Source organism: Sebastes fasciatus, chromosome 10, assembly GCF_043250625.1.
Source record: "Sebastes fasciatus isolate fSebFas1 chromosome 10, fSebFas1.pri, whole genome shotgun sequence".
Classification (NCBI taxonomy): Eukaryota; Metazoa; Chordata; class Actinopteri; order Perciformes; family Sebastidae; genus Sebastes; species Sebastes fasciatus.
Genome location: NC_133804.1, coordinates 32,847,105 through 32,864,273, shown reverse-complemented (window position 1 = coordinate 32,864,273; position 17,169 = coordinate 32,847,105). Strand labels below are relative to the sequence as shown.

General features: G+C 41.3%; 2 protein-coding genes across 3 annotated transcripts in view; one reads left to right on the top strand and one right to left on the bottom strand.

Moving 5' to 3' along the window:
- Positions 1–17,169, bottom strand: part of tmem126a (transmembrane protein 126A) — a 592,581-nt gene that overhangs the window by 166,086 nt on the left and 409,326 nt on the right. The gene's annotated exons all lie outside the window — the stretch shown is intronic.
- cnot6a (CCR4-NOT transcription complex, subunit 6a) lies at positions 532–16,511 on the top strand. 2 transcript variants are annotated; one of them, XM_074649460.1, is made up of 13 exons: positions 532–553; positions 598–674; positions 2,972–3,093; positions 3,925–4,111; positions 4,421–4,506; positions 4,606–4,710; positions 4,960–5,028; positions 5,760–5,917; positions 6,145–6,299; positions 9,134–9,288; positions 9,563–9,796; positions 11,241–11,443; positions 11,563–16,511. In XM_074649460.1, the coding sequence occupies exons 3-13, from the start codon at positions 2,982–2,984 to the stop codon at positions 11,776–11,778; spliced, it is 1,680 nt and encodes a 559-aa protein (XP_074505561.1). In that variant the 5' UTR covers positions 532–553; positions 598–674; positions 2,972–2,981; the 3' UTR covers positions 11,779–16,511. The 2 variants fall into 2 exon arrangements, with proteins under 2 accessions (XP_074505561.1, XP_074505560.1); XM_074649459.1 differs by having other exon boundaries at positions 547–674.

The following is a 17,169-nucleotide window of genomic DNA, read 5'->3' as shown; positions in this document are numbered from 1 at the left end:
CTAAAGCTTTTTGAAGATTATAAAGTTGCATGTTATGGTGACCTCAATATCATCCAAAACAAATGTGTTGTAAAATGTTGATATTTCTTATATGTTTTATACAGCTAAAACAGCCTGGGGTCAAATTGACCCCAAAGAACACCGATGCGTACAGCATGTGTACAGGACATTGAAAACATATCATCATTTTAATTTTATGTTTACCCAGTTGTCCCCATTAAATTAGGAAAAGTCATTAAATATGAAGCAAAAAAATGATGTCAATCATTTTTTTAGAGACGTTAAACATTGAATGCATGTAGGAGGGTTAAATGACAATAAAGTGAATCTTGAATGCATGATGTGTGAATATACCACAGTAAACTGTTATATAATCTATATATCTATCTGCTGCTCCTTCACTCATCATTAAGGCTGGTATCTCCTCTGTTCAATAGTTGCTGTGCCCCTCAGCCTGCTGGCCAATAGGATCATCGCTGTTATCGACAGAGGAAGAAAGCGCAGAAAGCCTCTCCGTCGCTGGTACAGCAGCAGCAACATCAGCAGCGGAAGCAGCAGCAGCAAGCAGCGGAAGCAGCAGCAGCAAGCAGCGGAAGCGGAGGAGAAGTAGCTAGAAAACAAAAGAGAGAACACGCAGTCGTCCTCCGATCTGCTGGTCTGGTATGCTCTTGCAGGTAAAACCCAAATCCTTCCTCTTCCACCTTCACACCGTCTCCACTCGCCTCATTTAAGCAGTAAACACGTGTTTGATGTGCTCGGCGGCGCGTATATCAACAGGAAGTCCAATAATTCAGGATCTGTTAGCTTTATTAGCTGCTAGCATGCTAACTCCAAGCTAAGCTACATAGCTTTGCAAACAAGTGCTTATTAAACGTCAGCACTAGGAGCTCTTTGGCTCTCAGTTTATCTCTTTATAGTGATTCATTACCACTGACTGGAGGCGAGCTAACTAGCAGCTAACAGCTAGCAGCTAGCTCATGTTAATGCGCTGTTTCAGGCCTAGCATTAATGCGCCAGAGCTTCACTAGTATGTAAACAACAACGATTTAATATCGTTTAATATCTCCTTTATCTTCATGGTAGCTAACTCAACCAGGTAAAGACTTAAAGTCTGCTATCTTATTGCTTATTTCCTCCTAACTACGCGTGTTAGCATAGCATAGCTAGCTTTAGTGTCATAGGTTAAGCTAGGCTAATCTGAGCTAGCTGCAGCTATTTATAACACTATTCTCTAAATGCAGGTTTGTTTCAGCTCTTTCACTGATTTAACTCAGTTAACAGCCAAAGTTTAGCATGTTAATGTGTTGCACTGCGTTGTTATGTAACTTAACTACAATGAAATCTCAGCCCTCCTGTAGGAAGCAGTTTAATGTTATTTATTATAAACTATTGAGTATTACTTTAACATTATCTAAAACACAACATGTTCAACATTTAATATCTTGTGTCAACATGTGCTTGTTAAAATTCTCAGTGCAAAATGTGTTTACCTGATGAGCTAACATGTACACATCACCTCTAACCTGATTTAAAGTATTCCAGCTTGATAATTGCTTAATTGATTGATGACTTATTGAGAGATCTTTCAATTTGCTTTATTGGCATGACATTTTTTTTTGCAGATGTTAAATATATATAAGTGACTGTCCATAAATGATTTTGTTGTGGATTGTTATGTAACTTAACTACAATTAAATCTCAGCCCTCTATATAGGAAGCAGTTTAATGTTATTTATTATATCTTATCTATCTTATCTAGAACACAACATGTTCTTTGTGATTGGTAACATTTAATATCTTGGGCCAACATGTGCTTGTTAAAATCCTCAGTACAAATGATGAACTAACATGTTCACACCACCTTTTAATCTGATTTAAAGTATTCCAGCTTGATAATTGATTGATTGAGATCTTTCAAATAGCTTTATTGGCATGAAGAGAAAAAAATATTATACAGGATATTTCACATATTAAATATATAAGTGACTGTCCATGAATGATTTTGTTGTGGATTGTTATGTAACTTAACTAAAATGAAATCTCAGCCCTCCTATAGGAAGCAGTTTAATGTCAATTTATTATAAACTATTGAGAGTATTTAACATTATCTAGAACACATGTTCTTTAATATCTTGTGCCAACATGTGGTAACATTAACTTGTGCAAAATCTCAGTGTAAATGTGGTTACCTGATGAGCTAACATGTTCACACCACTTCTAACTTCATTTACAGTATTCCAGCTTGAAAATTGATTAATTGATTGAGATCTTTCAATTAGCTTTATTGGCATGAGAAAAAAATGTTGCCAAAGCATTTTACAGGATATTACACATATTAAATATATATATATATATATATATAAGTGACTGTCCATGAATGATTTTGTTGTGGATTGTTATGTAACTTAACTACAATGAAATCTCAGCCCTCTATATAGAAAGCAGTTTAATGTCAATTTATTATATCTTATCTATCATATCTAGAACACATGTTCTTTGTGATTGGTAACATTTAATATCTTGTGCCAACATGTGGTAACATTAGCTTGTTAAAATTCTCAGTGCAAATGTGGGTACCTGATGAGCTAACATGTTCACACAACTTCTAATCTGATTTAAAGTATTCCAGCTTGTTAATTGCTTAATTGATTTGATTGAGATCTTTCAATTAGCTTTATTGGCATGAAAAAAATGTTGCACATATTAAAAATATATATAAGTGACTAACCATGAATGATTTTGTCGTGGATTGTTATGTAACTTAACTACAATGAAATCTCAGCACTCTATAGGGAAGCAGTTTAATGTCAATATATTATAAACGATTGAGTATTACTTTGACCTTATCTAGAACACACGTTCTTTGTGATTGGTAACATTTATGCCAAAGCATTTTACAGGATATTACACATATTAAATATATATGTGACTGTCCATGAATAACATTTAAAATCAAAATTATCCTCTGTAGTGTTATAGGAATGCCCAAGGAAAAATATGACCCGCCGGATCCAAGGCGGATGTACACAATTATGTCTACCGAAGAAGCAACCAACGGGAAGAAGTCATACTGGGCTGAGCTGGAAATCAGCGGTGAGTATTGTCTGGGAGTACCTAGTTTTGTAGTTTTTTATACCTGTTCGTACCCATCTCTTGATGTTGACAAAAAGCTTAATCATATGTAGTGTTCCAGTAACAGTGACCCAACATGCACAATACCAGGACCCTGAAATCAAAAGAGGATTGTTACTGTCCAAATAAGACGTGGGTCCACCACATATCACATATTGGGCTGCAGCTAAGGATTATTTTCATTATTAATCTGCCAATTACTTTATTGATTAACTGCTTGGCCCATAAAAAATAGTGTTAAATGTTCGAGTTTTGCAGAGCCCAAGGTGACATCTTCAGATTTCTTGTTTTGCTCAACCAACAGCCCAAAACCCCAAAGATAGTACATTTATTTTCAATGGGGAAACTCAGACAATTAGCATATATATCCACATGTTAACCAGAACAGAAGCTGGCCCCAGTGGATCCTGGGCATTTTCCCTCAAAACTTGATTTAATGATTTATCCATTCTCAAAGTTGTTGCTCGTCAATTTACTAATTGATTGACTAATTTATCATTACAGCACGAATCCCAAACTAAGTTTAAAATGGGTCACTATAAAATGATTTTACCCTGTTGATTCAGCATGATTTTGTTTCTCTATTTGGTCTCTGGTATTTTGGGAAATTCAGCCCTACAATTATGCTCGAGCATCATCTTCATCATTGTGAAATCAGTCAACCCATGTTGACTGATTCACACTAATGGGAATCAAGTTGCTCCATGTTTTTTTCCATTTGTAATAGTTGGATACTGGGACTTAATTCTCCTTTTTGTACGTGTGTGTTTCCTTTTCCAACTGTCGCTGCAGGCCGAGTAAGGAGTCTCAGCACAGCCCTTTGGTCTCTCACCCACCTCACTGCCCTGCACATCAGTGACAACTCATTGTCACGCATCCCGCCAGACATTGCCAAACTACACAACCTGGTGTACCTGGATCTCTCATCCAATAAGATCAGGAGTCTGCCGGCAGAGCTCGGCAACATGGTGTCTCTCAGGTGAGTTATTTCAGGCTACACATTCACCCTTTAATTCTGGCACAATGGAAAGGAGTAGCTAATCACAGGGTTGATCTGGTTTTGGCACTCACACCTGCTACACACTGGTGTTACCCATTATTGTTTTATTTGTTTCAATGAATCATAGATCCTTTTGGATATCTGCCAATTTTCTTCCACATTACGTTCACATTAACAGTCAGTCTGAAGATGGAAAGTATAGCATAGGCAAATAATGTTTTTGAACGGTAATAAAGGTGGTTGTTTCTCAGGAGGGCTGGTTTCTAATGGTCAAATTGTCCTCCACAGGGAACTGCTTTTAAATAACAACCAGTTGCGGGTTCTGCCATTTGAATTGGGGAAACTGTTTCAGTTACAAACACTGGGGTTGAAAGGTGAGTGGCTTATCAATATTTTTTTGTTGCCATTCAAGCCTTGAAATCCCATTGTTTTTCTTAGCGATGATTCAGCCCACTTTGCTTTTCATTCACCAGGCAACCCACTTGCACAAGAAATTATGAGCCTCTACCAGGAACCTGATGGCACGCGGAGACTGCTCAACTACTTGTTAGACAATCTGGCAGGGGCTATCAAGCGCAGTGAGTCTCTCTCCCCCCCCCCCCCCCCACCCCAACCCAACCCCCCGCTCTCTCTGGCAGTTTTGAAACCGGAACAGGAATTGCATATTGCCAGTTTTTATTTACCCAAAAGATCAGGATCATCATTAGATATAGATGAGGACATTGTGAACGCAACAGCTTATGTGCCCTTTAACTTTGTTGAAGTCACTGTTTGACATCTGTGTTCATGTTGTCACCCATATTAAATCATTTTCTCCCTCTGCTCAGTACCAACAGAGCAGCCCCCAGCCCGGTCATGGATCCAACTCGCGGAACCAGACCGAACACGAGCGTCAGGTAAGGACCACATACACCAAACATGACTTTGAACATATGCACATACTTTTTGCAATCTTCTTTGTAATACGCAGCTGTTCCATAAATATGGATCTAGCTTGTGTCTATAATGCTACAAGCTGAACAGACAAGAAAATGCTACTTAAATCAATGTACAATTGAAGAGTATTAAGGATCCAAATATGGTTTTGTGTGAAAAGTACTGCTGGGCCTAAAACCAAAAGACATTTGCAGTGTAGTATATTGTGCACGCTACCTGTGGTTGAACCCGAGCAAAACTAACGTGGCAAACATTTTGCCAAAAGAGTCAAAGCTGTCACGCAAAGATATGGGTTGGTTGACCCTGTTGGTGGGCAGCCATAACCGTGTTGTTTTGACTGAGTCAGTGCTGAATAAGAAGGAACAGGTGACTGCACCATTACTGTGCGGTTTTCAACCAATCTGTACATCAAATTGTACTTAAGGATGCACCTATACCACTTTTTTCAGACTGAGTACAAGTACTTACATTTGGGTACTCGCCGATACGAGTTCTTCTGTTTTTAGGAAACGTAGTAGCAAGTGGTATAGAGAATACAGCAAAGATTTGATTTTGTCATCTAATTTTAGGACTACTAGTTAAACAAGTGTGGTAATATCCCTAACCCCCTCCTTTTTTAAATACCGGCAGCAACCAAAAATCATCAGCTTCTTCAGCATTTCTATTAAGTTCTGCCCTTTTCTCCCCTCAGCACTGTTCTCTGTGATGTGCTACAATGTGCTGTGTGATAAGTACGCCACGCGACAGCTATATGGCTACTGCCCCTCTTGGGCTCTAAACTGGGAGTACAGGAAGAAATCCATCATGCAGGAGATAATGGGCTGCAGTGCAGACATCATCAGTTTGCAGGTGAGAGATGGAAGTCAAAGCATGTGTTTAGATTTTCACAGAAAGGGTCGAGGCAATGAAAGCAACACCTGTATAATGTTATGCAGTCTGATAAATGCTCCCTTTGTCAACCAAATGTTTCATTTAGAATTTCAGTTTTGTTCTTTTTGGAAGGAGATGTTTGTTTTACTTTCATGTGTGCCGGTCTTTCGTGATGTCCATCCTGACACACGTTTTGTTGATTACAGGAAGTAGAAACGGAGCAGTACTACAATTTCTTCTTGCCGGAGCTGAAGGAGCAGGGATACGACGGGTTCTTCAGTCCAAAGTCACGAGCCAGGACGATGTCCGAGTCGGACCGTAAACACGTGGACGGATGTGCAGTTTTCTACAAAACGGAAAAGTATGTACCTACAACTTTTGTGGTTATTGTCCTAATGGCTTGTATCTCTTGTTGACAAGAATTATTTGTTTAATCTTAACAGTTGAACAAACATTTAGCGCTAAGTCCGAATCAAGTTAATAACTTAATGTCTAATATAGTTATTCTATGAGGAAAGGATAGCTCCTAATATCGTTGCCCGAGTGATTTAATGCAGCGTTATTGTTGAGCAATTATAGTTGATAACTAAGCTTGTGAGATTTTCCCTCCATTTAACAGATGCAATAATTCTGACAAAGAAATTCGGTATTGCATCGTAAAATCCTTCCACTCCAGATCCAATCTGTGATGCTGGGAAACTGAAACGTGTGCTATTGTTTTTTTTATTGCTGTGTGTTGATGGTGTCTTGTTATGTTGAGCGGTATATCAGCTGGGTGGAGCTACCAGTGCTGACCTACCTAACCAGTTTGATTATGTGAAATGCTTTGAATACAGTTTCAGAAAGTGTAAAACCACAAGCCGCCTGCATTCATGGCTGAATACACAAGCTAGATGTTTTTAGACTGGATACGAAAGGTTGACATTGACGACAATCTTCAAATTGGGCTCTGTTTATTATATCATAGATTTGATTACTGAATCTTTTATCTACATTTTGAGGAACAACGTGAAAGTGGTCTGGTCTCATGCTTTTATGAGTCAACCACAGCTACGTATAAATCCTGCACACATTAGACAACAACATTGTTTTGGGCATTTTGCAAGAAAGCACTTGTTGTTGTTTTTTTTAAGATTGGAAGTCAGCTGTGGTCAATGAACCTGAGCTGTTTTTGATTTACCTTGAATGGGGCACCCTATCAACTTCACACCTTGAAGTCTGTTTACAGGTCTTGGTGGAGCACTATTGGATATGTGAGAAAAGTTGTATAAAGCATTTTGTGGCTCCAGAGGGAGCTGTGTTTATTCCTCCAAGTTGAAAATGAAAATTCTGGTATTGTGGGAGCTAGAAAGAAGTCGGCTCATCAGACCTCTGTTGTTGTTGTTGCTGCTCCTCATCTCTGCTTGCATCCTGAGGCTTTATTAGCCGCTACTAGCTATAACACAGCAGAATCTCTGAATGAACTGTTCATTGATATGTATGTTGCATTGTGGGTAATGTAGGTGCCTGGTTATGAGATGTGTGGAATAAAAAAGACGATGTCTCTTGTTCCGCTGCATCGATTTTGATGTGATATTATTATTATTATTATTAGATATATTTAAATAAACATCCGATTAGAGAGCTACATGCTCCAATAAAGCAAGTTGGATGGTGAGCTGCCTTGAGAAGTACAGTTCAATGTTTACGTGGTTACCTTAAAGACTGTTTTTTCAAATTGACACTAGTGTTTTCCTGATTGTAGAGTTTTGATTAGTGGATAACATGGTCTGAGGCTGAAGCTGTTTAAGTGTTGGTGAAGTAAAAGCAATGCGACCTGATGGCGTTCATGTGACCATTATTAGCCTGCGTTAAATAAGAGTTTGTTCATGACATTAATTTAAAACCCATAGAAGGCTGAAGCTTTGTCCGAACTGCAGCTGGCAGTACTGATCTCTGTATTTTAAGATAAGTCACCATTAATAGCTGAGAGGACACCATCAGCCTTACAAATCCCCCCCCCCCCTCTCTCTCATAAAAACAGTAAATGAAGAAAATGTATTACTGAAGATATATTGTACTGCATGTCATTAATGTAATAGTGATGAATTATGGTTCTAGGGTTGTAGTTGTTCCCTGTATTGGCATTTAAATCATTACGTTGCACTATGACCCATTTGCTCTGATATTGAGCGGCATCGATTTTAACCAAATGTGACTCAGTCTGGGGCGCTATCTCAGTGCTTTGGGAGAATAATATTAGTATCTGTTAAACTATAAGTCAGTTAGTTGAAAAAAAGGAAAAATTAGGGCTTTCAAAGTTCACGTGTTAATGCAAATTCATTTTAAGATACTGGCTAAAAAACAATCCGAAGGAGTAAAAACTGTCATGGCTGTTTTCAAAGAGGTCCCCTTGACCTCTGACCTCCAGATCAGTGAATGTAAATGGGTTCTATGGGTACCCACGAGTCTCCCCTTTACAGACATGCCCACTTTATGATAATCACATGCAGTTTGGGGCAAGTCATAGTCAAGTCAGCACACTGACACACTGACAGCTGTTGTTGCCTGTTGGGCTGCAGTTTGCCATGTTATGATTTGAGCATATTTTTCATGCTAAATGCAGTACCTGTGAGGGTTTCTGGACAATATCTGTCATTGTTTTGTGTTGTTAATTGATTTCCAATAATAAATATATACATATGCATAGAGCAAGCATATTTATATTAAATACTTGAGAAATCTCCCTTTTAAGGTCCATTTTGTACAGATAAAAAACATGCGATTAATTTGCGATTAATCACGATTAACTATTTACTCAATTGACAGCCTTAGAAAAAATACATAATACAATAGCCTACATAATGTAAAGTGTTATCATGCATGAGACATTGTGGGACACAGCTGCAATAATTGAGTCTAAAGATTGTCCATATGTAGCAAATCCCTAAATAAGTTTCTGTAATAGCCAAATTCCTATTTTAAGATAAGATGGGATTTTTCCTAAATGCAGGAAACATGTAATACCAAAACTCCTCATCCTAAACTGAGATAAGATTTCAGACTCAGGAAGTTTGCAACTGTTAGAATCTATTAGGATGTATTTGCAGCACATAATAAATGACGTGCTTGTTTTCATTCACTTTTTCCCCGACACTGCTCACAAAACCTGTGTTAACCCTTCTGTCCTCTGGTTCACCTTCTGTTTATCTCCAGGTTCAGCGCAGTGCAGAAGCACACAGTGGAGTTCAACCAGCTGGCCATGGCTAACTCCGAGGGCTCAGAGGCTATGCTGAACAGGGTGATGACCAAGGACAACATCGGGGTAGCTGTGCTGCTTGAGGTCCGCAAAGAGATGATGGAGGCCTCCTGTGAGTAGACACTCTATTCTAATCTATGGGACTTCTTTATCTGGCCGGATAAGATCAGCTAGTCCGGCTAATCCCTCAATTGACTTTTGTCTGAGACGCTCTGAGAAGCTGGAGTTAAAGACTGTAGGTGGTGTTACAGATGCCCACTCGTGATAGTATTGAATCAGGAGATAGGTGAATGGCCCCAGTGTGATGATGTGTGACCGTTCTTATGGCAGTGTATTTCATTAGTCCTAACTCCTCTTTGTGTCTTACTTTTTTTCCCTCCTTTCAGCTGGAAAGTCCCTCCACGGCATGGAGAAGCAGCTGCTCCTGATAGCCAATGCCCACATGCACTGGGACCCGGAGTACTCTGACGTCAAGCTGGTCCAGACCATGATGTTCCTGTCGGAGGTGAAGAACATAGTGGACAAGGCCACCCGCAGCCTCAAGTTGTCCTCCGTCTCTGGTGAGATCAATGCCATTCCACTGGTGCTGTGCGCTGACCTCAACTCCTTGCCTGACTCTGGTAAGTAAACAGGGCTGATAGATCTGTGTTTTATCTCACCACAGAGAGTTTGTATGTAAAAACTGCATTGAAGATGCTAAAACATTGACCGGTAGTCTTAAAATTACTTTTTAGATATTTATTATTTAGATAGTTAGATACATTTTTGTGGCGATAGCGTTAGAAAATGTTGTCTAAAACTTTGCTCTTCTGGGAACAGCTGATTTAACAGAAAGCTTACAAGTGGTATTCGTGTCATATCTGACTTGTTATCAGTTTATTTCTCCCCACGAAAGTTCTCAAGCATATAAAGCAACACTATCAGCTCTTTGGCCACGATACAAGATGGGCTGACAATGAGGGACAAAAGATCATTCAACTGCAACTAAATTAAAGGCAGGGTTGACGATGTTCTCCAGTCTCCACTATGTGTTCTATTGGTTGAAATGGTCTTTACACCCCGACAGCGATCCATTACTGATGAGCTCTGAAAAAAAAAATTATTTATTAAAACCGCCGTATGCAAAAGTAGCCGACTAGGCTGCTGCAAAAGTAAAGCACATCATAAACTCCGACTAACGTCACGGTGATAAACCTTTCACTTTTCTCTTTTAAAAAATAAATGATGGTTGGTTTGATCTTCAGTTCCAGATTTATTAATTTCTTTATCTTATTTATTACTTTGACTTGGATGTCAGTTAGTTCTATAGTTGGTAATAAAGTCAGACTGTTCATTTCGGAGTGTAACATTTTTTGTATTGGCCGATTATTCAGCTGTCGGCTTTTTCCTGCTCTTAACTAACTACCGTTATATACACAATGTTCTCAGTTTGTTGACCAAACAAACAGTTAATGGAGAAAATAATCGGTAATAAGATTATAGTGGTAATGTTTTTGCTCTTTCTTTGTGTGGGATGAAACCACTCCTGAAATATACACTGTACCAAGACTGCGGAGCCCCGTCACTTCACAAGACACGGGAAACCTCTGTTGGTCTGGAGGAGCTGCAGCAGTTATTTCTGCACAAACGTCCACTGAACATTCACTAGATATTCTCAGAGCTAAACTAACTCTTCTGCAGTGTGGAGTGAGCAGCATGCACGTGAGAGGTGGAGCGAGCTGAGCGAGAACGAGCGTGGTGTGTGAGTGAAGGCAAGCAGGCAGAGTACAGCAGAGACTCCAGCCCTGGAGACCAAAGCTACGGTCTCTCCCGTGTCCTCCGACCGCGGCCAACACTGTTTAACAGACGGGCTTCACTAGATAGAACTTTGGGGTTTTGGTGCTTCCGTGTAGTTTGTGTTGGAGTCTGAGTCTGAACAGCGTAGCTACACTCGAGCGTGCATGGGACACCGACCCACAATGATTTATACGTATAAGAAGTTACAAACGGTCCCTTTTTAAAGTGCCCCACTTGACTTTTCTTGATTCTGATGAAGACGACTTGTCATCTCTCCCCTCTGTTCAGGCGTAGTGGAGTACCTGAGTACTGGTGGGGTGGACTGCACCCACAAGGACTTCAAGGAGCTTCGTTATAGCGACAGCCTGACCAAATTCAACTGCAACGGCAAGAACAGCAATTCCAACGGCAGGATCACCCACGGCTTCAAGCTGAAGAGCGCTTACAACGACGGCCTGATGCCTTACACCAACTACACCTTCGACTTCAAGGTAACTGACAGCACAGATGTTTGTGTGTGGCGTATATGTGGTTATAGTTAATAATGTTTATGAGCATAATATCAAGGATGTATTAATCTGAGGTGCCTCCTCTCTTCTTCTCTCCTCAGGGTGTCATCGACTATATTTTCTACTCCAAGCCTCACCTGAACGTGCTGGGTATCTTGGGCCCACTGGACCCCCACTGGCTCGTAGAGAACAATGTCAGCGGCTGCCCGCATCCCCACATCCCCTCCGACCACTTCTCCCTCTTCGGCCAGCTGGAGCTGCTCCTGCCCAACCTGCCCCCCCAGGTCAACGGGCTCCACCTGCCTGCACGCAGGTAGTGAGTCGCTGCCACACCACCAGGGGGGGGAGCTGCAACCACAGCCTCTCCCTTTTCAAAACCCTCCTCCCTCCCACTACCAGCTCTTCCCTCCACCGCACTGGAGGAGGAAGACAAATACACAACCTGTAAAATATTCGTACAGTGAGGTCTGGCCGACAGGGATTTCGTATAATGTTATAGATATTCTATATTTTTCTTTTTTCTTTCTCCGTTTTTCTTTTTTGTTCTTTTTTTAACTGCTTGATTCAGTCCTGCTCGTGTATCATATTTTGTGTTTTTTGGACTCCCTTTCCTCCTCAAATCCACCCACCCACCCACTTTGCTTCTGTCTTTCAAACTAGAGGGGATGGTAGCTCATTCAGATTTGTCACACTGTTTGGTTTTTAGATCGAGGGGGAAACTGAGAAGTGGCTGAGGGGGGACGACGTTCATCTTAAAAAGCTCCATAGCTGATGGTCTGCCTGTCTGTCTGTCCTGTATAAATCTGAAACCAGCAAAGACAGCAGACTTGTCAGTCTCGGACCTCCCATCATTGGCTTGTGCTTGTTTTCCCCCCGTTCCTCTGGGTCAGCCGGCGTACTTCCTCAGTCTTTCTAGGATGCACACATGCGTTTGAGTCAGATGTTGTTGGGTTAAAGCAGCTTTCAGCTTGTAGTTAAACGTCCCTGGAGTTGGATGTAGCGCAGCTCGTATGAGGTGAGATTTACCTGCTGTCAATCTGTGGTGCTGAGGCCTTTTTTGTGTGGTCACGGCCTCCCGTGGTGCTACAAGATAGTCTACACCTCTGACCCCCGGCCCCTGGTGCGTTAGCTACCCAACCCCACAGATGCCTCGAGAACTACGTTTGCCCAAATTTCACGTGGGCTGCATGTAGTGTTAATTTGTGGAAGGACACGGTGATAAACTGAGAGCAGCTACCATCCTGTCTGCAGACTGTTTCACCCCAGCTTGTATAGTTGTTAGGCTTGTGGCTTAGGAGCTCATGTGGCCCACGTACCCCCATTTTTTTATTTTTTTTTGTTGGTCAAGGGATTTCGGCTGACGGGCGAAGCGACGAGGGGCTTTCACAAATCTTTTTCTTTGTCTCGATTGCTTTTTTTAGGCAGACAGAGCGAGTAATGGCTGATACACAGGAGTAAAAAAAACCAGCATTCCTCTCACTGTCTGGAGTTGCCATCCAACTCCACACATGCAAGCTTACACACACACACACACACACACATACACACATACACATACACACACACAACACAGGTCATTTGCAGGCAGATCTGTAGCACTGTCTCCGAGGCCAGTAGTGACTTTTCCCCCCAGCCATAAATTCCATACACAAAAAGCAGTGGGTTTTTTTCACAAGTGTTTGTACAGAATAGAAAATCTAGACTCAGTCTTTACATGATTGTATATGAACCACAAAAGACCTGTTTTCTGGCGTTTTTTGTACTAAGAGTAAATTATGATCAGATTTGAAGAAGAAAAAAAACCCAGATTGTATTGTAAACTATGGCTAAATTTTTATCCAGTTAATGTTAAGATGAATTGATATTACCAGCTTGTACAAAAGACGTAAGAAGAGGTTGTTCAAGGCGTTCACTGTCACTACTTTGCACTCCCCCCTTTTGAGATTAACTGTAATTAATGTATCAGTATTTTATTTCTTTCCCCCCACCCCCCCGTCCTCTGCTGTTGATTTGATTTGCCGGCATATTGCTGCGATTGTAAATAGACACTGAGTAAACTCTGCCTGTTGCTTCTTGCCCATTAACAAAGCCATCGATCCACACTGCTGCCATCAGTTCAGACAAAAGGACACGCGAGGATGAGTCCCCCCCCTTTCCCCAGTGACTCCACATCTGTTCATCTCTATATCTCACACGCGCTCCCCACTAGTGACGTGTGACCGATACAACCGACTATATTAATCCCACATGTACAAGAAAAACATCGTGCCTCACTGTAGCAGTTGTCGTTGTCTTGCACTATTTACATTTTTGACGAACGCCTGAACAACCTTTTCTCCTTTTATTTTTAAATACTGTTGAGACATTTGTGAAGATTTTATGTCCTTTTATTGGGTTTTTGTTAATGTTGATTTCCTTTTTTATGAGCTGTGACAATGTTCTGATGATGATGTGTATATCCTTCCTACTCATTGAGCTCTCTAGTAATCAGGTATGCTTTTCTCCACGCCCCCCCGCCCCCCCACACCTCCTTGAGGAACATGAGTAGGATGTCTAATCTTTATTAAATCCAACTCTCTCGGATTGTTTTGCTCCCTATTTGTACCTTTTTAGCACAGCTCCACGCCCGGACCCCCGAAAACTATCTAGCCCTTAGCTCCTTCCCTGGCCACCAATTTTAAATCTCCTTAAGCCTGTCCCATCACCCTGAACCCCCCCGCCCAACCACCTCCCCCTCTATATTACTCAAGCTGTGTCTTTTAAAGCCCTTTTGCTCAACCACTCTGTATAGTTCTCTTACCCTCACAGCTATAGTGCCATCTGTGGACCCCCCCCTACCTCTGTATTGGAAATAAGGTGGAAGGTTTAGCTCTGCTTTTGGATGAACGAGGGATGAGGGGCGGCTATTTCTCTCTGAAACCACGTTGCAATGAAATTTCAGTCAGTAGTAAGACGATTAATTCCCTTGCTGTTCCACCGGATGATGAGCACTTAGTCGATTCAGATGCAGCTCCCCCTCACTCCCCGGCCCGTCACATTAGCAAATAAAGATCTAATTTACTTAAATGTATATGTATAAAATGACATTTTTAAAAGCAAGGAGGGAAGCAAGTAAATAGGAAGTTTAGTCCTCAGATCAAGGTTTCTTGTCCCGTTTGTCCCCCCCCCCCACCCTCCACATGTTTGTCTTTTAACCTTTTGTTTTCCAATGGAAACCAATGTGTCCAGTTTGATTTATTTTTCCTGAATGGCATTAGTATTGTAGTAGATTTAAAGGCTAGCTTTTTTTGTAAAGTGTGAATAAAAGATGTATCTCATGTTTCCTTTCTAAAAAAAGATATTGAATTGTGTTGTGTAAATCATGAATTCTATGATGGTGTTATGTTTGCGACATTTGTTTTTACTTTTACTCAATATATATATCCCTCGCCCTCGCCCTCCCCTCCCTCCGCCTCCTCCCTAATATAATATCCATCACAAACCAAATCCTCTGTAGAGATCACGAGACGTTGTCTTGATTGGGTTGAATGTTCCTGACGATGCCTCGTAGAATGAAGGATTGAGAGCTTATCGGAGGAGAAGTACCGACATCATCTTTGGTTATCGGTAAAAAAAAATCGTTCAGCACAGGGATATTCAAGTTCTTTTTACTTCTCAGCTTTATTTTTGGATGTTGCATGGCACTAGCTGGAGAGTGCTAGTGCCTCGTAGGTTTAGTGGCAGCAGCGCTGTCTTTACTAGTAGCTGCAGTTCAGTACTAGAAACACTGTTCTGACTGGTGTAAAAAACGTGTTTGAGACTAAGCTAACGGAGCGCCGCTGGTCGCTAGACTGGTCCTGTGATGATTTTTGAGTACTACTAGTCCCATTTCACTTTGTTGTGCATCACGGTGGTTAAATCTGTTACACTAGCTAGCTACTATTGACAGTCACTGATGTGACTCTTTAAGTCTTTTTGGTTGTTGACTCCCCCTCTTCCCGTCCCTCTCCTCTTCATCACCCTCTTGTTAATCCACAGACTCAAATCTGGCGAATCACAGAGCCGTCACCCCGTAAGCTTCAGCTTGTGATCACATTGTTGGCTTTGTACTTTCCACTTGTTGCATTGTGTTTCATAGTTGGCTTGTTTTTAGGCGTAGAGTAATTTCCCCAGGCTGCATCTCTTTTGTAACGGTGCACACCAAAGCTGCTTGTTGTCCGTTTGTTAGAGCGAGTTCTCTCAACCAACCCGATCATAGTCTTCATGAAATGTAGGGCTGTAAGGAAAGCAAAAGGTACTTGTGTCCCTTTTTCCTTGAATCACATGAACATCCTCGTTGGGCTTTTTGGTTTCTCGATCCGTCGACTCATTTTAAACGCATCCCTTTCCCAAAAAACAAACAAACTTGGCAATAATACCCAGAAACATTCAGACACATTCAGAAATGGGTTTTTAAATATTTTATCTGGAATATGTAGCTATCTCATCCTTCAAACTGTGGTCGCTTTTTTTTTGCTTTCGAACTCTCCCATCTTCAACCTTCAACCTTCTACACCGTTTTGTTCCCTTTCTTTTCCCTCCTTCTCACCCATCTTGTATATTTGCTCATCTCCTCCTCCTCCTCTTCCTCCTCCCTGCCGATCTAGTAGTAGTTGTTCAATGATCAGGATTGTCTATCTGTAGTCAGCTGAGTACATATATTGATCTGTGTCACTGTGTTAATGCACTGGACCAACTATTGTTTACCATTCATGAAATACCAGCAAAAAAAAAACAACAAAAAAATGATGACAAAGCACTTGCACAATGTTGTAGAATGTCCATTAATCCAGATGAGAAATCAAGGCAGCTGTTTTCAAATCAACACATACTGTTTTAAAAAGAAACTGAATGGTAAACAATGCTTTCTGTTGTACCCCTTTTAGCCGTCCTCTCGATCCTCTTTGGACTAGTTTTTGTTCTTTGATTTTTGTTTTTCCGTTTGACTACAGGTTCTGCTTGTTTCCTTTACACCTACCTATGTATTTTCCTACTTCTGGTTGAAAATAAATTCTATATTATCTGTTTCAAACTGTGTCACCTCTTATTCTTTGCAATGGATATTGAAAATAAATTCTATATCTGTTCTCCTTTTGCTTCCTTGTTTTTCTATTCTTTCTGGTCTTTTTCAGACTTGATTTAACACTAGACACAAATAAAACATAAAGTGACGGCAGGTTGTATTTTTAGTGTTCATTTCCTCCTCTGGGCGGCACGGTGGTACAGTGGTTAGCACTGTCGCCTCACAGCAAGAGGGGCGCAGGTTTAAACCCGGCTTGGGGTCCTTCTGTTAGCATGTTCTCCCCGTGTTCGCGTGGGGTTCTCCGGCTTACTCCCACAGTCCAAAGACATGCAGACATGCAGACGCCAACCACCCTCCTGAGGAAACCCATTTTGGCTGCTTGTACCCGCGATCTAGTTCTTTGGGTCATGACCCAACCCTCATGACCATAGGTGAGAGTAGGAACGAAGATTGACCGGTGGATCGAGAGCTTTGCCTTCCGGCTCAGCTCTCTTTCCGTCACAACGGTGCGGTAAAGCGAATTCAATACCGGCCCCCCCACCTGCTCCGATTCTCCGGCCGATCTCACGTTCCATCGTCCCCTCACTCGCCAACAAGACCCCGAGGTACTTGAACTCCTTCACTTGGGGTAAGGACTCATTCCCTACCCGGAGTAGGCAATCCATCG

Coding starts and splice junctions, on each gene's coding strand:
- cnot6a (XM_074649460.1), top strand. CDS start 2,982: ATGCCCAAGGAAAAATATGACCCGCCGGATCCAAGGCGGATGTACACA. Junction 9,289..9,562: donor AGAGATGATGGAGGCCTCCT/GTGAGTAGACAC, acceptor CCCTCCTTTCAG/CTGGAAAGTCCCTCCACGGC. Junction 9,797..11,240: donor CAACTCCTTGCCTGACTCTG/GTAAGTAAACAG, acceptor CCCTCTGTTCAG/GCGTAGTGGAGTACCTGAGT.